The sequence below is a fragment of the Corvus kubaryi genome, unplaced genomic scaffold (genome assembly GCF_017639235.1).
Source record: "Corvus kubaryi isolate FWS band 111438036 unplaced genomic scaffold, C.kubaryi_AGA036_p1.0 133, whole genome shotgun sequence".
NCBI classification, from domain to species: domain Eukaryota; kingdom Metazoa; phylum Chordata; class Aves; order Passeriformes; family Corvidae; genus Corvus; species Corvus kubaryi.
Genome location: NW_024580667.1, coordinates 10,138,007 through 10,162,510, shown reverse-complemented (window position 1 = coordinate 10,162,510; position 24,504 = coordinate 10,138,007). Strand labels below are relative to the sequence as shown.

The 24,504-nt window shown below is 39.9% G+C and overlaps 1 protein-coding gene across 2 annotated transcripts; it reads left to right on the top strand.

The window, feature by feature from the left end:
- Positions 1-94: 94 nt before the first annotated feature.
- ZFX (zinc finger protein X-linked) lies at positions 95-23,817 on the top strand. Of its 2 annotated transcripts, XM_042035998.1 has the most exons (8): positions 95-158; positions 5,670-5,758; positions 6,204-6,770; positions 15,483-15,632; positions 15,825-15,968; positions 16,059-16,193; positions 18,418-18,558; positions 19,986-23,817. In XM_042035998.1, the coding sequence occupies exons 2-8, from the start codon at positions 5,698-5,700 to the stop codon at positions 21,170-21,172; spliced, it is 2,385 nt and encodes a 794-aa protein (XP_041891932.1). In that variant the 5' UTR covers positions 95-158; positions 5,670-5,697; the 3' UTR covers positions 21,173-23,817. The 2 variants fall into 2 exon arrangements, with proteins under 2 accessions (XP_041891932.1, XP_041891941.1); XM_042036007.1 differs by lacking the exons at positions 95-158; positions 15,483-15,632 and having other exon boundaries at positions 1,896-5,758.
- The last annotated feature ends 687 nt before the right edge of the window (positions 23,818-24,504 follow it).

Genomic DNA, 24,504 nt, shown 5'->3' with positions numbered 1-24,504 from the left:
GCCCGCACAGGCCGCGGCGCAGGCCGCGAGGAGGCCGCAGCTAGGCCGCGCCAGGGCTCCGCCACAGGAGCGGGCCGCGGGCTCTGCGCCGGCGGGTTCCGCACGCCCGGCACGGCCCGGGGCGGCCGGGGAGGTGGTGTGAGGAACGCGGAGCGGAGGTGGGTGGCTGCGGGCCCGGGGGGAGGCGAGTGGGGCCGGTGAGGGGTCGCGGGCCCGGCCGGGGGGGGGCTCGGAGGTGTCTGGAGGAGGAGACAAAATGGCGGCGCGCGGGGGGGGCGGAGGGCGCCGGCGCCATCTTGAATTAATCGCTCGCACAGCCGGGGCCCCGCGCGGGCCGGGCCGGGCGGGGCGGAGGAGCCTCGGGGCTCCGGCAGGGACCGCCCGCAGTCTCCACACCCTCCCCGCCTCCCGCTGCCACACTGCGAGGCGCAGCGGAGCGAGGCGCGTTCCGGCCCGCGGCGGGGCTGCCGGCCGGGTCCTCTCCTGCCCCGCCATCTCCTTCCTCTCCTCCGGCTGGGGATTCGGGCGGCGAGGGCTCGGCAGCGCCGGGAGCTCTCCCGCAGCCGCTTTCGCCCACTCGCCCCGTAAGCAGCCCCCTAATCCCCTTGGGGCCCCCCTTGGTGGTGGTTCAAAGGTGCGCCTGGGATCGGTCATTTCCCTAATTTACGTTTCGTTAAGAATTAGTTTGTTTCCTTTAGAATTACTGTCGTCTGGTGCACAACATCCCAGTGAAATACGGAGAAAACCCGTTTCTTTAACCGGTTTCTGCAAATACCCCACTACTGAACTACAACAAAGAGGGGAATGACTTGAGGGGGGTTTTCTACGGAATTGCAATGAAAACAGCAGCACTGATTCTCGTGCCAAAGCTGAGGGAGATGCATCAAGAAATTAGCAGCTGAATGATCGCATAGTTACATTAGTAACATCGTTTTTATTTTTCTATTTCTTCACCTAGTAATAACGAGGGTTATTTTCAAGGCAGGAGTTAAATCCTATAGGAGTATTTTTTTTTTTTTTGCCTTTCGTGTGTGTGTGACCGAGAGCACTGTGCTTGTGTGTGCCTTGAGTCCCCCCCAAGTGGGTCACGTCAGGAGAGTTGTGACACTGCAGCAGTGGCGTGGACTGAGCCCAGAGCTGCCTCAGGAGCACCGCGAAGCCTCGGTGGCTCGGGGCTCTGACCCAATTGGGACATGCCAGGCGTGCCGCAGTTTTTAATGGGATGCAGCAAGGCACGACGGGAATATGGTTGTGGCTGTACACTAAGTCATCCCAGCGTGGGTAGGGGCCAGCACTTGCACGTGGGGAACTTTGCTGTTTTATACCTTGATTTGTCGGAGTTTTGTTGCCTAGATATTTGGTTTAAGGCCTTATCGCAAACTAGGAGTAGGCAAAAGACTATGTTATGTATTTCTTTTTCACAATGATGACTTTTCTGAAGTTTCCCCTTTTTCTCCTTTTCCTTCCCCCCCCCCCCCCGTTTTTTTTTTTTAACATTTTTTGGTGAGAGCAGAGAAACGGAGAGTTTCTGTGGAATATTAAAGCTGTTTTAAGGAACTCTATTTTTAAAGTTGCTCCTTCTTTAAAACATGACAGCTTGTCTATTTCTTTTTATTTTATCTTGATTACCTTGCTAGGTCTATTGAGTCAAGGATCTGTAATGCTGCAGGACTAGTGCACTGTCTGCATTGCTTCTCTTGACTGATTGTTGTCACGATCATTTTTATTTTGGAATATTATTGCTAATATAGTAATACCATTTCTTCTATGAATATGTAATTTTCCATCTGTCCTTCGACTTGGAAATGTTACCTTGACTCACATCAAGCCAAAACCAGCCAAGTCTCTGAGTAAATAGGTAAAAATCAGTTTGTAAAAACTAACTGTATGGATGGAATTAAGTGTATTGCAGAGTTGTATTAGTTCTCAATCCATGTTAAGCTGGCATGTACCCAAGCCAAGTAAAAGGTGGAGATGCTTAGTTCTTTTCAGAGATATAAAATCTGATTCTGCGTGCCTCAGGTTTTTTTGTCACAGTGGTAGAAGAGTGTTACTGGATTTCCTGAGATTTGAACAAAGAGCCACATAGTTGAGAAGAAGTAAGTGTAGGGACATGGCTGGGCACATGCTTTTCTTTGAGAGGTTGGGTTCCCAAGCTGGAAGTGAAAAATTCATTCTGTTGGCTTCAGTGCCAGAACTGGGTCCTGAGGTAAGTGTCAGCTATAATGTTTTGGAATGACTGAGAGGAGTTTCTGTCCTTTCTGAAATCTTGCAGGAAAATGAACTGCTGGAATTGCTTCTCAGCCTTTATGGTACGAGCTTGGGGTGCTTGCCAAGGAATTGAAGATGTTCACTGTGGTGCTTGCAAGAAGCAGCTCTGGTATTTCTCATGTCACGGAGCTGCTGTTGGTGCGCAGCCTTGTGGTGTTCCTTCCTTTGTGTGGCCTCATCTTGTGCCCCTGTGCTCGCCCTCTGCTCAGAGGAGTGAGCAGGAAGGAGCAGTGTTTTCTCATCTCCTGGTTAGAATGCTCAAACCTTGACGTGATTTCCGGAATCTTTTTGTATTTTTTTTTACTTCAACCATAGACAAATTACTTCATGACTTTCTGGACTGCAGATTCTGATTTGGGCACTTTTATTATTTTAGGTAGTTCAGGTAATTCCTGTTTTAAATGCCTGCATCCTCTTCTGGTCCTCTCCTTGCAGCAAATTTCTATGGATGTGGGGCCCGTGCCCTTGTAGAGCATGTTTAAACTCTTTATGGTCCTGCACAGGGGTAAGAATTGAGGTACATTGATGTGTTGGCTGGGTCTGGATGCAAAAGCACATTATGAGAAACGTTATTTAGTAAGAAATTCACTGAGTGAAAGCACCAAAGTTTCTTTCTACTCTGGAACAAGCACCAAAGCAAATATTGGTTGACTTTTTAAGACTCATACTTGAAAGCCCATGTGCCCAGGAAGTGTCTTTGGTTTGTGTGGAGCCTGAGCCTTTGTTTCAAGCACGTTTTGTCAGTGTAGATGAGACCTGGCCAGTACCGAAGAGGCCAGAGTTACACAGTGTGCAGGTGGAGGGTGTGCTGGGCTGTTACTGCTGTGAAACTGGACCTCCTGAGCACCATGGGGACATTTTGGATTTAGCGTCTGTTGCCTGGAATCCAGGCAGCAGCAAGAATAACAGAGAAGAGATGGTGTCAGTGGGCACTTCCAAGAAGATGGAAAGTAGTGATGGAGACCTGCATCTAATGGGTGAAGAGGATGGGGAGAAGGACAGTGAAGGAGTGCATCCCTCACAGAGACAGTGAGGAATTTAGGGAGAAGATAGGCTAGAGAAAGTACAGGCATGAATCATAAGAAGTAGGAATTTGTGGTGGTGATGGTCAGGTGGGTGGTGAAAGCAGGAAGCAGAGAAAACGAATGCCAGTTCTTCCAGTAGCTACTGGTGAACTGACGCTTCAGGCTGGTCAGGTCGCAGCAGATCAGAGGCTGATGTGTATGATAATACAGCTCTCAAAAGCACAGGCATGAAGGGCATCTGAACTCTTCAGAGAGTTCCATCTTCTTATATGTGTATTGTCTGAGGAGAGAGGCAGTTTTATTTCTGCCAACCCTTAGTCCCCCTTTGCCTCCTACCAAAAAAAAAAATCTCCTAATTGCTGATACAATCTTTGCTACAAATTGATGAATAGCAGAGGTTTGTGTGAATGATGGGAGTGTACTGTAGTTAGAAGCTGGAGGGATGAAATGAGCAGATGAGGTAATGAACATGATATTGGTGCAGGCACACAAAAAGTTGGAAAAGAAGCAACAGAAGAGAAGAAACTAAACAGTGAAGGCAACACAAAATATGACAAGATGAATAGGAAGGACATTGGTAGTAGACTGGCTGGGTGTATACTGAATAGATGGAAGGAAAGCAGGGTATGAATAATTCTTGCTTGAATTACTGTATGGGATTTTGTTATTCTGCTCTTGTTTCTGTGGCATGGCAGAAGTTGATTGCCATCAGTCAAGCTATTTCTTGCATCTGAGGCTGAGAAACAGAGCCTTTTCTTCTGCTCTTGGTTGTCAAACAAGCATTGGGTGAAGAGCTGTTCCTCTTAATAGTGGGCGCTTCTGATGGAAGTGCTTGACAGTCAGAGTAATTGGAAGGCGATTTATGTCCAGTTGGATACCACAATGACTTGTTAGCACAGCTGTCTTTAAAATACAGAGGCCTTTCAGCTGAGCCTCACACAGATGCAGAACACCTCAGAAAATTATTAGTGTGCCACTGGTTTTTTTCCAATTCAATGTCTGGCTATACTTCTCCCTCAACTTCGGTAAGGGACGAGGTCCGAGTGACTGCACTGGAGTCTGGACAATGCCCCAAGGGAGAGTTCCAGAGGTGAAGAGTTGAGAAAATTTGAGCTAAAAAATGGAGCAAGTTTAGAAAATACTTGTTCTAGATTATGGGTTTAGATTTGTGTTTTGGACTAGTTAATTTTTTCTTTTGTATAGCAGTTTCCCTGGTAATGAATGTAAATGTTAGTTAATGTAATTTGGAAAGGTTATGATTCTTATGGAAACCTTGGGTAGAATCTTGATATTTTGTTTGTCTTTTGTGAAAGTATCACAGAAGTGGGGAGCTTTCTGCCTGTCACTGTGAGAAACATTTGGAGGAAGAAAAATAACATCTTCCACTTTTACAGAAACACAAGCAGAAACGTGAAGGAACGTTGTTGCCTCTTGCTCGTTCTGCACTTAGGAAAGTAGTTGGACTTAAACTTGTACTACTCCCTTGCACTTATGTTAGACTGCATTTTACCTAACTAGGTTTGCCTGATCCTAACTGTAATGCACATATGTAAGCAGCAGAATTTAGATTGCAGTTTCACTTTTTTGCAAGTATTTTAACTTTGTGGTCTTGTTTGGTTCTTTCATTAAGAAGATTAAAATCCTAAGTCATTATGCATTGAAGAGATGTTGTTGATAATTCTGTTCAAAAATTTTGGTAGAACATGACATTTGGTAGTTTTCGAGAACTAACTTGTGATACTTACAGTACTTTGTCTTGGGGCAAGAATTTTGAAAATACTCACAGATCTAGGTTTGAAAACATATGATGTTATGCTCTGAAAGCAGTTTACATTGATGAATTCAGTTGCTGAAGTGACATAACAGTGAAGTCTTCATGACTGCCCGAGTATGAACATCAGGACATCAGAACTGGTGTGCATTTCAGATAGTGAGCTTTCTATGTTTAACTTGCCATATTGAGCCTTAATGGTTTGACAGTTCTGTATTCTTCCCCGTCCAATAGGGACTTGAGTATGAACTTGTCTAGGCTTTGTCTTAATTTCTTTTTTTTTTAAGATGATAAGGAAATTGTATTTTCACATTCCTTTATGAGCTGCTTCTGTGTTTGTGAAGCCATATGGTGTTGAGAAACGGACCCAGAATGTTGGCCCTCACACTCTCGTTCAGACACTGGGTGTTTGGTCATCCCGAGTAGTATTGCTGGAATCCCAGACTGAGGGACCCTGACTGAAATCTGGTTTGTCTTAAAGTCCATGAGGTGCTGTGTGTTAACTTCCATGCACCAAAAATTTCAGATTTTCAGTGCATAGGCAGAGGCAACCTTCTTCATCTAATACAAGTGAAATAACCTTTCTTCTTTACCTTCTACAGACACTGTGACTGATGAGAGTTAAAGGCCATGGATGAAGATGGGCTTGAATTGCAGCCACATGAGCCAAATGCATTTTTTGATCCAACAGGTCTGTAAGGAGATAATATGTAGATGAGAGTGTTCACATTAGATGCAACTGACTGTTGTTTATTCTGCCTTTGCTTAGAAGTGCTGTGCTGCATCAATGCTTTTGTATAGAGTAGTTGCTTTTGAGTTTGGGTTGTTTTTATTACTCAGAGCAATATGAATGAGCTACTGTTCTTTCAGTCAAGTAATAGTTGTTTGGGTATTGGGGGAGAGTCTAAAAATTGCAAATCTTTTCCAGGAGAGAAAATCTTGTTCATCTTAATTATGTTAGCATCTACTGAGGGCTTGCTTTATCTACCTATCTTAATAGCTCATATGCTGTTATGCCTGTTTTACTAAATTGTAGCGTAGTGTAAAAGTCGAAGTGAAACAAATAATTTCAATTATTAACCACCTCATGTGAGACAGTTTTACCATTGAAGTACTATTTTAATTGTGTTTTTCAGGAGCTGATGCAGCACATATGGATGGAGATCAGATTGTTGTGGAAGTACAGGAAACAGTATTTGTTTCAGATGTAGTCGACTCAGATATAACTGTGCATAATTTTGTTCCTGATGATCCAGACTCTGTAGTAATCCAGGATGTCATTGAGGATGTTGTTATTGAGGATGTTCAGTGCCCAGATATCATGGAGGAGCCAGACGTGTCTGAAACAGTCATTATTCCTGAACAAGTGCTGGACACAGACGTAGCTGAAGAGGTTTCTTTGGCTCATTGCACTGTCCCAGATGATGTTTTAGCTTCTGACATAACAGCAGAGACAATGTCTATACCAGAACATGTACTGACAACTGAGTCAATGCATGTGCCCGAAGTTGGACACGTAGAACATGTAGTTCATGATAACGTTGAAGAAGCAGATATTGTCACTGATACTCTGGGAACAGATGTTGTTTCTGAGGAAGTCTTGGTGGCAGACTGTGCATCAGAGGCAGTGATCGATGCCAATGGAATCCCTGTGGAACATCAAGATGAGAAGGGCAACTGTGATGATTACCTTATGATTTCCTGTAAGTGTGTGGGTAAAGCCATCAAAGTTCTTATGATATGGGCTTGAAATATCTGAGGGAGGGCTTAAGACAATACCCAGAGCAGAGTTTCTGTGTTTATTATTGAAATGCAGATCTCACAAATGAACTCACATGGAGGGATTTTTAGGAACATACACCAGCTAAAAGTTCTGGTGAAGCTAATGGAGAGAAACACTGGCAAATGCACATCTGATCATAAATTATTTCTGTAGCAATTTATAGCATATGAACAAAAGAGTAAGAATTCCAGTAAACCAAATGCCATATACTTAATAAGAACTGAAAGAAAATTAATGTGGCAATGTTTAAAAATGCTTATATGTCCAGGTTACTAAGGTGACTACCAAGACATTAAGGAAACAAAAATATTTCATGGAAAAGAAAGAGTAAAAAACCGTGGTTTTTGAAAATCCAGTCCTTGTCTTGTTTTTTTGCTAAACCCCTGCCTCTTGCACCCCAGTTATTGTTGGATACAGACAGCAATATGGTTTTCTTTGCTGTTAGGGTGTGTTTTCTTCTCTTGATTAAGCAAAGGACAGAGAGATGCAGCTAACAAAAAGAGTAGCTATTGCTGCTCATAACTGGGAAGTGAATATCTTAATCTCCCTTAGGAACAGTGGCACAATGCATTTGAGTTGTATTTCAAAAGACTTAAATAGAGGGTGGAGAAAAATAGAGCATATCATCAATCCTTTTTCTACTGAGGATATCCATTTGTGTGTGAACTAGAGCTTACTCTAAGTATGTTACTTATTATAGTGATTACTCAGTGCAGCACCTAGGAACATCACAGTGTCACTGCTGAACATTTATTTATTGTAGAAATAGAAAAGCCTTGTTAGGCTGGTTTGTTTAATTGCCATTTCAGGCACTTCAGTTTTGTGTGGTGTTAAACAATTCCATCGATGAGGTGTACTTCGTGCTCTGCTTCAATTACCTTTTTTCTTTTTTGGTTTTTTCCTTTTTTTTCTCCCTTTTTTCCCTTCTTTACTTTTGGACACATTTTTGAAATGTATAATAACTTGTTTTAATTTTATGTTCTGTACTTACGAATTTTAATGTTGCTTCTCCTTACCTAGGATCACTGCATTTCTTAATTTATCATCTCTTGAGTTCCTTGAGTAACCTTGTTGCAGCCATGTTTTGAGTTTATATGAGGTACAGTTAATTCTCTATTATCTGGGAAAACAATGAAGTGGGATAATGCAAAATATGGATAACACAAAATATTGTAAATTAAACTGCAGGATTGTACTGAGGTGAAATAGGTCAGGGGATCTGTTCTGAGATTGTATTGATCCAGACTGATAAATGCACTCTTGTCTAGTGTGGTGCAGATAAAACTTTCTGATTCTGGGCCCAAGTTAAATCAGATGAAAGCAGCTAGGATGCTTCTGCACCTGCTGCATGGTTAGACAACAAACTGGATAATCTGCCTATGGATAGTTGAAGTCTGATGCTGGTGGTGATCCTCACGTCTTCCATGTCCCTGACTGTAGCTCTTCAAGGCGCTGTTGCTCCTGTCTGTGCTCACTCCTGTGCAGGTTTTCCTCCTGCAGCACAGCAGGGCCTCTGGGGCTGCTGCCGTCGAGCACTCTGCAAACCATGCCTGTGTAAATGCACATGAGAGGGATGGGTGGATGTGTGTCCTGTTCATCACTGGCAGTGGCTGAATGAGGACAGAATGTCTTGGTAGATGCCATTTTGGATGATCCCTACCTAGCTGGGAAGTCTTCTTAGATGTGCCAGTTGTCAACAAGTGGTGACTGGCAGGAAACACAGGAGTTTAGTTGTCACTTGTGCTGGGATACTCTCTGTTTTCAGTCATGTATTTCTGCAGTTTCATACTTTATTATTAAAGATTCTTGTAATGTACTTTGTTTAGATTCAGAACCTTAAATAAGCCAGCATTTAAAATAATCGTTACCCTACAAAATATGCATTCTTTGTTTAATGTTCTACAGTTCATTTTAGAGGGAAGTCCCTACTACCACCTACTGTGTTTAAAGCCTGCATAACAAGTTCTTCTGGTTGTGAAGGCAGAGTCTGGTGCTTTTTCATCAAGTAAAGGCTGTCTTGCCAAACAGTTTCTTTGTTGTATGAAAAATATTATTCGAATTAATTTTTTACTATTTTTTTTTGTTTGCATCAGCAGTGGAGGTGTTCACTGATCTGATGCCTGCCTCAGTTCTTCAGTTGAACTTAGTTTTAAAAGGTGGTCACATCAGCCAATCCTGTTCTGGATTTTTCATCCCAGCTTGTAAATTTGTATTTGCTTCTGGCAAACCTCCCTGAACTGCAGGGGCAGATGTTGGAATGTAATCTTGTCTGCCATTACAGTAGCCAAATGTTGCTGCTTCCCAGATCTGGGAGCTAGACGGTGTTCTTCAGAATGCCTTTGCCTGTCTTATTTTAGATAGGCATTTGAAAAGCAGGGGATGACACTTCATTTTCTTTCTGTCATAGGTTTCTCTGTCTGTTTTCTTCAGTGGAAGCTGTTGTCAAAATCTTTCTGTTTTTTCCAATTTTGTAGCTCTCTTTAAGCATTTCCATTTTTGTTCCTAATGAGCTGAGTATACATAGATTTTCTTAAGATCATTTTCTTAGCTTTTTCCTGAAAATACGTGATTTGAAATGACTAATCTATGTGTACTTTTAAAAAATATTGTGTTTCTGCCTTCTTTCTTGGTTTCAGACTGGTTTGTCTTTTGAAAGAATACAGTTCTGTGGGTTTAATTCTGTGACTGTGCTTAAATGAACTCAGTATTTTAATACTTCTTTTCCCAGTTAGATTTAATTTAGCTTTGGCATTAATATGCCTTTGCTTTCTTCATTTTCAAGATAATGTTTCTTGGCGCAGCTTTATATCACCAGTTACTTTTTGATGTACTTAAGTTTTTTCTTGGATACTTTGTCTTTGCCCTCAAGATTCATTTTTGTTCCATGATAGATTTGGGGCACATAGAGCAGAACAGAATCAGATATTCATTCAACTAAGAATGCAAACCTACTAGTTAGTAGCTTGAGAAAGATGCAAGGAGGTTCAAGAAATCTTTTTTTTTTTTTTCTTTTACATATTCCATAACAAGCCAGTTCATGAGTTGAGTCAGGAAAGTATAAATTGTGCTGTGACTCACACTGGTACTAATTGTTTGGTAGCTTGGAAAATCATTTTTCCATAAGTGAAACAGTAGTGGTGAGATTAACTGGTGTTTGTCAAAATAAAGCAAACATCTTGCATTTACTAACCAAGGAAAGCAGTGCCCTGTGCCTGGCAATAAGATGGAAATTGAGATTTCTTTTTTTTTCATCTGATTTCATTCCATTTGGCAAAGATAGACACCTCCTCTGGCATTAACTGATTCTATAAGATGAAAAGTTGCATTGTGATATACTCTTATCGCAGTAAAAATTGTGAGGCGCAAAAGTTTGACAAGAGGAGTCTGGAAAAAGTGAAGGGCAGCCTCACAAGGCTTAAACTGCAGCATTAAGAATTTAAATATTGGCAAATATGGCAGCTGTGTTATATCCATCCATCCATCCATCCATCCATCCATCCATCCATCGCCTTGCTTTTCTCTGAGTTAGACATGTCTCTTGTTTGTTTTATCTGAATTAACACATTTCATTACAGGAATCAGAACCCAGCGTAACTCAGAGAGAGAGAAAGGTTTCACCTAGGCCTATGAAAATCAATCTTTTTTTTTGTCCTTGTTGGATGTTTAAGTTGAAAGCAATGGATCTGGTGAACAAGCCATGAGGTTCATGCTTTTCCTTTGGGCCACCCGGTAGCCTTTGAGTCAAGAAAGCAAAATGCTTTTAATTGCTGTCTTAGCATAAATATCTCTCTCTTTTCCCCTGGAGGTTGCTAAAGATGCAGGAAATCACATTTTTCTTTCTCAGAGGCAGAACTTGCTGCCATGCCTATGTCTGACCACTGGAGTGGCACCAACAGTTTTGCAGCTCAGGCTGCTCAGGAGGCCGCCATGAGAGGTGATGGAAATAAGAGTTACCTTGAGTGATGTCTCAGAGCTGTGGCAGAGGACAAGAAGGACAGGTGTTAGATCCCAGTTTGGAGCTCAGGAATTGCACCTCTACTAGATTACTACCCTGGAGGGACCTTTAAATGCATAGGATATACTCATGTGTAAAGGATTAAAATGAAAATAGAGCAGATTTCTCTTTTCTCACAGATTAGGAAACCTGGTTTGCCATTCAAGAAGTAACTGTATGGTAAAAATAACTTCTTCAGTGGACTAGGAATTGTCTGCTGTTGAATGAAGTAGATGTTTCTATCACAAATAACTGAACAAAGTCAGGGGAATACAGAATGCTTTTAATCTATTTTAGAGAGAATAGTTAGTAATGGCCTTTTTCATTAAGAATGCTTAAATAGGGTTGTTTATTTTGTAAGCAGACAAGTATCTTTTTAGCAGCTAAGAGAACCATTTGGGAACATAAAGGCTGACATAATAGATGATTCTTGTCTAATTGCTCCATTGACACATTTTTAAGATCTGTTAAACTGGTTTAGGGAGACTTTTCCTTAGGCTGTTTGTTTGGTGTGTTTTTTAGCAATGAGCAGTGGGTACTTGAAAAAGATGGAAGGTATCTTTGTGCTTAAGTGAATTTTATTTTTTTACAATCCTTTTATTTTCATAATTATTCCCATGTAGAGGAGAAATGGTAGGAAAGAATAAGTTTAAATAGTTACAGAATCCATTAAAAATAACGGCAGTTGTATTTGCATTTTTAAATTAGAAGTTAAACACTATAAGGGTACAAAGTCTTTATCTGCCTATCCATCAAATATTTGATACAAAAAGCTAAAAACAACATTTTGGGGAAGATGTATGTATTACAGTTAAACAAAAGATGGGTCTATTTAAGCAAATCAGGATCTTGGCTTAACATTTATGCTTCTGTATGGGGAAACTGACTCCAACAGTGTTTTAAATATAGGGTTATTATCAATGCATAGGAGCTTTTTCTGTCCCAAAAATGCCGTTGGACATGTTTTAATAGAAGGGTAGAGATACTGGAGATAATTATTCTTTGGATGTTACTAGTTTATTATATGATTTTAAAAATTAAATTTAGTATTTTCTAGGAAACAAATGCTGTCATTGTGACAGAACACATGGAATCTGTTGTTATTGTTGCCTGTATCTTTTATTTCTTTGCTTTATTCTTTATTCCTTATTCCTTTTTTTACCTGTTGGTCTTCTTCTTGTTGATTTCCTTGGAAGTGGTAACTAGACAGGTTTTAAATATGCCACTTCTTACATGTTGTGTGACAACTTTTCTCATCTGTTTGTGCTTTTAATAACAATCGTAGCATTATTTTTATATGGAAGCAATTATTGAAGTATTGGAGAAGCACATACTTATTTAATTGTTTCTTGCAGCTCATGGTATGCAAAGAGCAGGCTGCTCTAATCAGTGACGTCTGTGAAGAATCTTGGCAAACAAACCATAGACTGCATTCTTGTAATTAATGTAAAATAATACTGTGTCTAGTAATTTTTCTTTTTTTTTTTTTTTTTAACTCTGAGATTTAGTCTGTATCCACTTGTTTACTGAATTAAAGCTACCAGCTAGTATAGGGGGGGGAAAAATCCAGACATTTAAAGTTTGTAGTGTCCAGTTCATATCTGATAAAATGGAGGCACAAGGTATGACAGCACTGGAGTAATGCTAGCCTGAACTTTTTTTCTAGCATGTGACTTGTGATTAGTTTAGTAATGCTCAGTGGCTCTACTTAAAAGGAAGTGGTCTCTTAGAAGCTTAACTAATTCTTTTAAGTAACTTTGTTGTTGTTGTTGTTAATGTCAAAGAGGAGCAATATGAGGGAGTATCAGCAATAGATGGTGATTTGTGGGACCCCTCAATGGGCTACAAATTTGAATAAAAAATTAATATCATCAGAGTTCCAACTTCAAACACTGATCAGTCAAGTATTTTGGAATATAATTTTCTCTGGTTGAGAGACTGAGCTACATGGAGAATGCAGAAACATTGGGCAAATGTTAAATAGAAAGCAAATTTCATAAAATGCTGCCAGAGCATCAGTGCATCAGTATAAATAAATGCTTGTGTAGCCATAGGACAAAATACCTTGGAAATGGTACTTTCTGTAATAGATACCCATTCTCTTTCACCTCGTTTGTCTTTTCCTTTGATTTTTATCTTTTTTCCTGTCTTTTTCTTTCCACCCTATTTTTCATCCTGTTACCTGTTTGTTACTATACTGCAAATATTACTGCTTGTCAAGCCCATCAGGGACTTCAGTTTTTAAATTATTACCACCTGTCAAGAGTGAATTTTTTTCTTTTTGAATGAGAAAAGTTGGCCTCATACCGCCTACGCATCAATTTTCTTACAGTTTAAATGGCTCTGTTAAATAAATATTTAAACCGGTTGTTGTATTTTTAAAACAATGTTGGATATAAAGGGAATTCAGGGATAAACAAACTCTAAATTGTGTAACAATTTTTTTATTATGTTTGATAAAATAATACTTTTAATCTTGGAGAACTTATTTCAAAGCATAAATAGAGCATGTTTTTAAGACTTAGAATTCTTCTGTTGTGTGAAAGTTATCAATGGATACTTCCATATATAAATGGAAGTAAAAAACTCTGGTTTGGTTAAAAGAAATGGGTCTGTTTCACATCATGCACATAGGTTTGTTTTCCCTCTGATTGACTCAGCCGTGATTTTCCTTCCTTGTGGGTATGTTCCAGCATCAGTTGATCTTGGTGGCAGACTTCCCTTTCGGCTTCAGAGGTGTAAAGTCAGTCTACACTGATTTGAAAGCCTTCCAAATACATGTGCCTGACACTGGAAACAACTGAGTTAAGGGAGAACAACTACATAAAAGTACTGTAGGAAGAAAAGCAAGTTTTCTTTTTTGTCAGAGTTCCAATGACATTTGGTATATCATGGATATGACAAAGAAGTCATGGAAGTCTGTAACTGAATATAGACACTGTGGAGCTACATTGTTAATGTGATTCAAAAGAACATCTTAAGGTTTTTACTTCTAAATGCTTTGGGGTCTCAGCTACAAGACGTTATGTTGTCCCGTGACACAAAGTAATTTTTAAAACATCCTACTGCTTGAAACAATCTGTACGGTGGCCACTGATCATGAACTTGGCATTCGAGCATTTAATGTTTTTTTCTGCTGTTCTTTTGGTGAGGAGAGAGACAGATGAATTTATGTTAGTGGTTTATAATTTACTGTTGTTCATATTTTTTGTGAGTAATGATGCCTGATTGAGAAATTGTACTTAAATACAGTTGTGTTTGATACATGAGACAGAACATGTGATAGTTTATCTAATTCAAAGGCTAATTTATTGACTTCGTGGCAGGAAAATAACAGTAATAACATTTTGAGCTTTTTTTTAAGTATGTATTAAAATAAATATAAGAATGCTGAGTTTCTGAGTAGTAAAGCTATGATTTATTTATGAGGGTAGTTCAATAAGTGCTAGTAAAGTAAGCATACTTTGTGAAGTCTTTGATATGTGCTAGGCATGGTAGTTGAAAATTCTTCACCATTTATAGGGCAGTTCTTAGACTTTTATTACAAATTCCATGTCTTGTCATGAACTGAAGTCATGCATGACTCTAAGGGAGTGACAGTGAAGTCACAAATTACAAAAGTATTCTGTAATGTTAAGAATTCTTAAATAATCTCAACACTGGAGAAACTTCTGGGGCTTCTGAAAATTGGAAGATTCTCCTAAGGTCTTGAGATGCTGGATTTGATTTTTGTGAATGCATACTTAACTATTTTTTTCTTGAAAATCTCTTCTTGATAAAGTAAGAAGGGGAGAGGTGCCCATGTACAGTAATGCCTCAAAAATCAAGTGTGTTCCTCGTAAAGCTGGTTGTCAGCCATGGGTATGTGGGAGCCTGGGCAAGTTCTGGCAGTTCAGGCTGGAGTGTGGTGCAGGTGCCCTTCTGGAGGTGGGAGAGCAAAGTCTGGGAGTACACAGGGCTGCAGCAGGAATGCAGGGCCCTGTCAGGAGGGGCCCTGTGGACAGGTTTCCAGTGCTGCAGTGGCAGGTCAGCGCTCAGGCGCTGTGCTCCGCCTCCAGCTGTGGAGGCCATGAGGAGAGTGGAGGGGTTTCTTCCTGGAGGTGCCGTGCAGGTTTCCTCTCCAGCAGCTGAAAAGGCATCAGTACTAGTGCTTTGCAGGGAACCAGGTCTGACAGGCAGCAGTAGTACCACTTGCATTAGAGACAGGGTTAAGCAACAGATAATGCTTTTGAAAAGAACAATTAATAGGTTATTAGTTGCGAAGGAGAAAGCATTTAAAACTGAGAATAGGTGAAATTATGCCGTAGAGTGAAGTAGTGATGTGTACTTTCTTCCTACCATCATCTTGCTGTAGATCACAGTTTCCTTATTAGCATTGCCTGGTGTGGTGCTCATGCTTCTAGTTTTGTCACTGTAGCATTCTTGCACTTCCCCCTTAACTAGAAGATAATAGCTTGAATTTATTTTTGTGTTTACTGTCACTGTTCTCAAGGATATGAAAAAAAAATTAATGGGTAGGTTCTTTATCACAACTTTTTAATTTTAAACTGCTTCCGAATTTGAGTAATAAATTAATAAAGTCTTTCATATATGTCTGTCTGCATATGACTGGGTAATTGTAATAACTTGTTTTTGTAGTGGATGATGCTGGTAAGATAGAACACGAAGGTTCTGCTGAAATTACCATGGAAGCAGAGTCAGAAAGTGGCTCTTGTAAAGTGGATGGCATTTGTCCAGAAGTCATCAAGGTCTATATATTCAAAGCAGATCCTGGAGAAGACGATTTAGGTAAAATACACTTGTTTGAGAATACTCCGACCTGACACTTGAAATTTTGCATGAGATTGTGGTTTCTCTCAAGTGGTCTGTAAAGACCTATGAGTATGGTACCAAAGAGTGACAAACTTCCAGTTTTTTGTGGTTTAGCATAGATTTTGGTCAAGTGTATTTAAAATGTTTTGCTCTGGTCTTCCTAATTAGGGGGCACAGTAGACATTGTGGAGAGCGAGCCAGAGAATGACCACGCAGTTGGATTGCTCGATCAAAATAGCAGTATTCGTATTCCAAGGGAGAAAATGGTTTACATGACTGTAAATGATTCTCAGCATGAAGACGAAGACTTAAGTAAGTAGGTGGCTTTCCTTTGGGAACAGGGATTTTCACTTTCAGCAGTGCAACATTCCTATAATTTCTTTTTACTTCTCTTTCTCTTAGATGTTGCAGAAATAGCTGATGAGGTTTATATGGAAGTGATTGTAGGAGAGGAGGACGCGGCAGCCGCCCATGAACAGCAAATCGATGACACTGAAATTAAAACTTTCATGCCCATAGCTTGGGCAGCAGCTTATGGTAAGTAGTACTCAAAAGAATTATTCATGGTGACACTGCAGCAAAGTGTCAGGGATTGGTTTTTGGAGGGTAGTGTTGAGTATTTGTGCTCTTGTGTTTGTTTTTAGAGCTTTAGTTTAAGAATGGTTTCTTAGCATAATGAGCCTTAAAAAGAAAGAAAGAGGGAAGCTGTAAGGCAGGCTTCTTTTTGCTCCTATTTAACAGGTATTTTCCTTCATACTTTCATGATGTAAAAGGGGAAATACATGAACTTCCAGCTAAAAAATTATATCTCAAGTACATCTGTTCCTCATAGTTTTAGGACACAGTGAGAGCTGGCTTTGGAGTAGAACTGAGTATTTTTATTTGGCGGGGGGAGCAAAAAAAGGCAAGTGGGAATATGTAAGATTCAGTGTAGCAGTGAAAAGCAACACGGAGCTCTAGCTTTATTTAAGTGCTTTCTAGAAGGATCATATATATATGCAATTTCACTAATGGCAATAATTAATTGATTAATGAAAAGAAGTTGGAGGGAAACATGTTAAAATTGTAGCAGAACCCCTTGAGAGTATTTCCAGCATGCAGGACCTGGTATCTGAACACCAACTGGTGCACAAACTGATTTCCAAAACTTTTGTAAGCTTAAGACCACAATTTCATCTGGAAAAAAATGTTTCCGTATTGCCCTACTGCCCCTTTCTCCTTCTAAACAAAGCAAGGGGGTAGAGGACAAAGCTTATGTGTCTGCATGATGTGGATTGTGGTGATGGTGCCAGCAGACAGTTGTGCTGGGAGTACAGTGGGGGCTGGAATCTTGGACATAAGTCAGGAAGGGCAAGATCTCAGGGAGCAGTGTGTTTAAAAGTTACATAGGGGATGGGTGGTAGAGCACCCGAAGCCTTATCTTAGGCCATATACTGGTGAACACAGTTTGAGTGAGAAGGAAATGACATAAGCCAGTCTGAGTGGGAATTAAAAATGAAACTGAGTGAACTTGAAACAAGTTGTGTACTAAGCATTCAGTGATTTTGGAGAAGGGGGAGAAAATGAGCAGAATGTATTAAAAACAGTGAGATGGAATTGAAAGGAGAATTTAAGAATGCAGGAAACAGGGGAGTTGGTTCCATTGTCCAGAGTAAGCAACCTAGCGTGCAGGGTGAGAGATGGTGGGGACAGGGAGAAATTAAGCATGAAGGCCTGAAAATGGCAGAGGAACACTTGAGCTACCATATAGATGAGACTCTTCAGGCTCTGCACATGCTTTTGCCTGGCTCTGAGTCTCCTTACATTAATCATGAATATTAATTCTCAGCACTCTCATATGAAAGGAACAGCTATTGAGCATCTTGCACTTTCTTCCACTTGAGTCTTCCTATCTTATTTGTGTCCTTTGCTTTCACTAGGGAATGTTGGCTTTTATTGATTCAAGTAAATACTTGACCACAACATTTATGATTAAAGTTTACTTATGCCCTTGAATCACCAATGTTAAACTGATTGCCAGTAAATACCTTCTCAAATGTAATTGTAATTTTCATGTTTGTTTTACATACAGTGATACCATTTGTGTATTAAACACAAAGCTCTGTGAGGCAAAGACTGTTTCCTCCTTTCTGTTACACAACACTGAGCATGCTCTTTGTTCCCAGTAGAAAGAATTTGTAAGTGCTAAAGCATCAGGTGTATAAGTAGTGTGCGCTTTGTGTGCCACTTTATGGGCTGTGCAGAAGGATTCTTTGATTGCAGCTCCAGTTCAGAAACTTGGTGTGTGACAGACTTCAGTCAGGTGAATTCAGACATACAGAAGTGAATGAGAACTCACACACAAATGTGTTTCAGGACTGAGAAGAAAATCGGGCACAGTAAATATTGTGATATGCTATTATATATACTAATGTTAAACATTTTGGGTATAATTAGCAACCAAAGAGATGCAAAAAATGCTGCATTTGAAGGAGAATTCTCTATGTAATGGAAAGCCATTAATTCCTGTACATTATGTACTCCTGTAAAATTAGGATAACAAAGCTAATGCTCATAATACCAAACATAATTCCTAAGTTACATAGTGAGACATTTTGCAGCTTGTGCTGTACGTGATTACAGTTTGATTAAATGTCCAGATAATAGTTCATCATTTCTGTTGCTACCATTGTAGAATTTGTGCTCGAATTACCTGTAGTGTTGGTAGTTAACTTTTAAACTTAGTTGGTAGGTAATAAATTTTAAACTTATTGCTTGGTAGGTAATAATAATGATGGCATCGAAAGTCGGAATGGCACTGCAAGTGCTCTTTTGCACATAGATGAGTCATCTGGACTTGGGAGACTGGCCAAGCAAAAACCAAAGAAGAAGAGGAGACCTGAGTCCAGACAGTATCAGACAGGTGAGTATGTGGTGCCTGGCTCTGCTCTCATTCCTCCAGGTGCTTGCCCATAAACAGATGCATGTGGAGTGTCTTGTAAAAAGAGGGATTTGGGGAATTACTTGGTTGACAACACTTCTGCTTTATAAATGAGTGCATATTTTATTTTACAAATTTTAAATACATGGGTAATTTGGATTGTGGCAGGTGTTTTAATGGAAACCATCTCTGACACAGGAAAAAGTCAGTATTACAGCAAAAGCTTAGAAACCTGCATACTTAACTTGCCACACCAGTTTTAATGTTTAATGTAACTTTTTTAAAGGTGATGTTAGATAAACAGTGTTCTGTAATAGTGCCTTTTAAAAACCCTTTTTGTCTTTATTGAAAATACATAGAAGAATGCATTTCATTATGTCAGCTCAGTAGGTAGCTGAAAAGTCTGAGCACTGTATATTAATGTTAGTAGTGTAACTTCTATACCCTTTTCTGTTTTAATGGTGAAATAAAATTGTCTTGATGTTTGTGCCTATCTTTTTTCTTTCATCTGTAAGAACGTAAGTTCTCTATGGCAAAATTTGGTTTCTGCTGTTACTGCATTACAGTCAGAATATTTATTTGGTTTGATAAAGTTAAAAAACCACACAGTTGTTTTCCTTAGTAGCCTTGCCTTAAATAATGCTAAAAGTTTCCTTCCAAATCATGACTTAACTGTAGGAGTTCTGTTTTGTTTAGCCCTGAGTTAGTAAACTGTGTAGGTTAAAGTTCTATTTCCAGCTAGTCAGTTCTCCTTATAAAACATTTTTGGAAAAGACAGCTTTTTTAACGTGCTTAGGCAAATTCAGGGTAAACAAACCAGACTGATGAGTGCAAATAATTTCCAAAGCTTTAAGGTTTCTGTGTGTGAAACATGTTCTTACTGATTCCTGCTTGGTACCTCTTCAGATTGTAGCTGTGACAGGTGGCATAAGAAGGAGGTGTTAGTTTGGGGGCATCTGAATAGCAGTCAGCGGTAGGTGATTAAACTGCCAGATTAAACTTTTATCTGCAGATTTGTGGAGAGTCAAGAGAAGATCATGTGCTTTGCTTACTAGATGATATTCAGTTTAACAAGCTGGCTGCTGTTCTTTGCACCAGCCATTGGTTTCTGCGTGTACTCAGTGTGAACTCAGTCAGAATTCTTCAAAACAGAATTATTTGAGGTCAAGAACATCTTTGGTTGTCTCCATCAAAAAACAGTGTTTCCTTTCTCTTAGTAATAAAAATGAGTGAAAGTAGTAATTCCCTCAGTTTCTTCTGCCTAACTCAGTAACAAGCTTGTTTATTGTATAGTAAAATGTATGTATCCCATCTTACTCAACAATTCATCTTATTGTTAACACCTGACATTTATTGAAGTGTAGTTTTGTTGTATAATATTGATAAAGGGTTTTTTTGTTGTTTTTCAGCAATAATCATTGGCCCTGATGGTCATCCATTGACAGTCTACCCCTGCATGATTTGTGGAAAGAAATTTAAATCCAGAGGTTTCTTGAAAAGGCACATGAAAAACCACCCGGAGCACCTTCTTACTAAGAAGAAATACAGATGTACAGACTGTGATTACACTACGAATAAAAAAATAAGTTTACATAACCACTTGGAGAGTCATAAGCTGACCAACAAAACAGAAAAGCTTATTGAATGCGATGAGTGTGGGAAAACCTTCTCTCATGCAGGAACTTTATTTACTCACAAGATGGTGCACAGGGACAAAGGAGTTAATAAAATGCACAAGTGCAAATTCTGCGATTATGAGACAGCAGAACAAGGGTTACTGAGTCACCACCTTTTGGCTGTCCACAGCAAGAACTTTCCTCACATTTGCGTGGAGTGTGGCAAAGGGTTTCGCCATCCGTCGGAGCTCAAGAAGCACATGCGGATCCACACTGGTGAGAAGCCCTACCAGTGCCAATATTGTGAATACCGATCTGCCGACTCTTCCAACTTGAAAACCCACGTAAAGACTAAACACAGTAAGGAAACACCGTTGAAGTGTGATATTTGTTTCCAGACTTTTTCAGATACCAAAGAGCTACAGCAGCATACGCTTATGCATCAAGAAAGTAAAACACATCAGTGTTTGCATTGTGACCATAAGAGCTCAAACTCGAGTGATCTGAAACGACACATAATTTCAGTCCACACAAAAGACTATCCTCATAAGTGTGATATGTGTGATAAAGGCTTTCACAGGCCTTCAGAACTGAAAAAACACGTGGCGGCTCACAAGGGTAAAAAATTGCACCAATGCAGACATTGTGACTTTAAAATTGCAGATCCGTTCATTCTGAGTCGCCACATACTCTCAGTTCACACAAAGGATCTTCCATTCAGGTGCAAGAGATGTAGAAAGGGCTTTAGGCAACAAAACGAGCTGAAAAAACACATGAAAACACACAGTGGCAGGAAAGTTTATCAGTGTGAGTACTGTGAGTATAGCACTACAGATGCCTCAGGCTTCAAACGGCACGTGATTTCCATTCACACAAAAGACTACCCTCACCGGTGTGAGTATTGCAAGAAAGGGTTCCGAAGGCCTTCAGAGAAGAACCAGCACATTATGCGACATCATAAAGATGTTGGGCTGCCTTAAAGTCTCTTTCACAGACTTATGGCTGGAATTATAAAGGAAATTTGCCTTTCAGGCAGTTAGCTTATTTTAAAGCCAATCACCTGCGATCACACACACACAAAAAAAAAAAAAAAAACACAAAAAAATACTGTGCATTTGATTTGTTGCTGTATAAAAATAGGATTATTGCTTCTAGTTGACTTTTATACCTTTTGTTCAATAGCGTGTTCTGAATTCTATTCAGTTTGTTTAATAAATGAAGAAAAGATGGCAACAATAAAGTTGCATTTAATAAAGTAAACCCTGTCTCTTACTGAATTTTTCAACCGTATAGTTTATTTAAGTATATTTATCTTACTGACCTCGTTGATACTCACAGTGTCCATGTTAATGCAGTTTTGTCGTGAATTTTAAAAATACGAAATTTCTCTTGATAAAATTGTCAGAGGTGTGTATAAAATGGGGAGTTGTCATGTTGACAGTAAAGTCACTAGGGCCCACCTGATTGTCTTGTTTTAACTATACAGACTTCGTGGCAGGTTAACTATTTTCTGGTTGAGGAGTTACAAGTCTCGCTTCGTGTTTTCATTCTGGTTTCAGAAAGAAAAATACGTTAAAAATGGTTTGGGGCTGTTTTTATCTTTCCTGGGCAAATTTTAAAGTATGTGCAAATACTACATTTATTGTTCTGTGCTTCTTTGTCTTTGAAAGGTTTTGTGTGTTACAAAAGAGTTGGGTTTTTTCCGCTTTACTCCTGTCAGTGTTGGAAATGTAAAATACTCTTATTCTGTTTGCAGAGTTAACAATACATCACAACTGTCTGTATGTGCTGGTAAACGTACCTCAAACTTTATGCTTTATGTATGTTGGTATTTCTTTGAAAGAGCAGTTTGTGGTTCAAGTCACATTTTTATTGTTAGTTGTTTAAGAATAAAATTTAAGACCAAGAGATGCCTCGATTTTGGAAACCAGATATTTACAGTGAGAGCTTAAGAAGGGAATGGAGCGGAGCAGATGAATTCATAAGGAGTAGAGATGTTGTAACGTAGATATCCTTAATAAGAAAAGTAAGTTATGAAAGATGCAGTTGTTACTAAATTGAATGTTTTTCCTGAGCCATTAGTAGCTGTGTTCAGCTGCTGTTTATTAATTAGTACAGTATCCAGAATTAACCCAGTTCTTTTAATCTGTTTATAAACAGCTGGGAGAATATTACAATTATTAGATGCAATTTTGCCACCTGAAGACTATTATAAAGTAGCGCCATATCATTTGCTAATTGCTGTGTAAATGTACCAAGCACAAAAGTCATGTACTTTAACAGCAACCGTGGAGCAAAAAACCCAAACCATTTTAATTACAGGCCAGATTTTAGGCCTTGGCCCTGCTCCCCTTGCTCAAATTCGCACCCCAGCCACTGTTTCATGATGGATTGCAGAATTCAGTCCTGGCTGCCTGCCAGATTAGGATGGATTTGTAACCAACAATTCACTAATGGAAAGGCTTCAGAGGCTGGGCCAGTGTTAATTCCTGTTTCTAGGCAGGTGAACTTCCAATTGAATCAAACAGGAATTATAGTGATGGTTTTAAGTCTGGGGTGATAGGAGAGACAAAGGTTTCCTTTTTGGATGTGCATCTTCTAGGCCTTTTGTATTTTGTCTTGTTACCGAGCCCTGCCCCTACTGCTCATCCCTCCTGTCTCACTGTAAGCTGAAATTCTTGTCTGTAGTGTGCAGTTCAGGAGAGCCCAATGCCATGTCACTGCCTGTGTTGTAGGATGGTTTGTTCTTTCTTTGCCTGCTTGCAGTGCCCCCACACTTGCCCGGTGTGCTCTTGTGTAATATTGCTACTAGCGGGCCGTGACCCTTTAGCGTGTAGTACCTGGCTGTGCTGCATTGTGCCTTCCTTGAAATCCCCGCTGAAGCCAGTGGATTTCCTACATGGCCGTAGTGTCCGTTGCCTGCTGATGCCAAACCAGATGCAGTAAAACCCAGCAGAGATTCCCACTCGCTTCCTGCAAAGTACCCGCCTGTGACTACTTTTTTTTCCTCTCTTACGTTCAAGCATTTTCTAACTGGAAACCTGGAAAGTGTACAAAATCTGCATAAATTCCCATAGCAGTGCTGAGGATTTTAGCCACTTTGAACTTTATTTTTTTAAATAAGCTGAAAGACAAAGAACACAATTTTACGCATTTTCTTTCTCTTACGTAGCCTGGAATCATACACACTTTTTTTTTTTTTTTTTTTTTTTAAAGCACAATGTTGAAACTTTTTTTTTATAATTAAGGGTTTGGTCAAGTGGATTTTGTAAAATGTATTTGTCTGTATAAAGAGAAAATGAAATTATAGCTATTGTTAATGTACTGACATTAGTTACAGGTTAGTTTTAATTCTTAAATAATTTGCTTAGCAAATGCTATAAAATGGATGTTTCAGTTTAATGTTTAAAAAAGGTACAGATTTTTACAAGGACATAATATAAATTATTGTTCTGTAGAAAATACCCTGTTAAATATTGTATACGTCCTTCCCTCTGTACACTTTGTAAAAAAGACAAAAGAAAAAAACAAAATACATAGAACCATATAGGGATGTGTGACATTATTGTAATTGTGTACTTGATAATAACGTGAAAAAATAAAATTCAAAATATTTTCCTTTTAATGAACGTTTAGTCTATTTGGTGCCAGTTCTGAGATGGAGCCTTGTTCTGAGGGACACGGTCATCTGCACTTTAACTTCCCTTCTGCTCCCTGCTCTTCGGCTCATTTTGTGTTGTACTGGGGTGGGGTAGTTCAGTCCCTGCTGTGGCTGAAACGTTCCTTTACCTGGAAGTCTGCAAAAGTGAAAGGGATGGCGGGTCTTCGAAATCCATTTTAATGCCTGGTTTTATATTAAAGAATTCATGTCTGATAAACTTCTTATAATGCCTTTGTGTTTTTCAGCAAGGTGGTTACCTACTAAGTGCTACTACTGTCCCAAAACGCCTCACCAGACCTTGAAACAAATGAGGGGCACTGCTGTTGTTGGGACTGATTAAATGTTTCCTGGTGCCTCTTTTGCCACGTGAGCCCCAGCAGGAGCCCTGCTCCCTCCCTTCCAGCTGGGATGGGTGAGCACGATGCAGCTCAGGCAGGGAGGATACCTGAGCTGGGCCTCTGCCCGCCCTCACTGCCCTGCCCAGCTTTTCCCCCCGCGGCTCCCGGTGCAGGGCAGGCAGTGGCCGGCTGGGGATTGTGGTTGTTATCCCCACTGCTCTCCGAATGCCTCAGCCCAGTTAAATTCATCTGGGCTGGTGGGAGCTCCTTTGGCAATGGTCTGACTGGCACAGGCCATCCCACGCCGACAGCG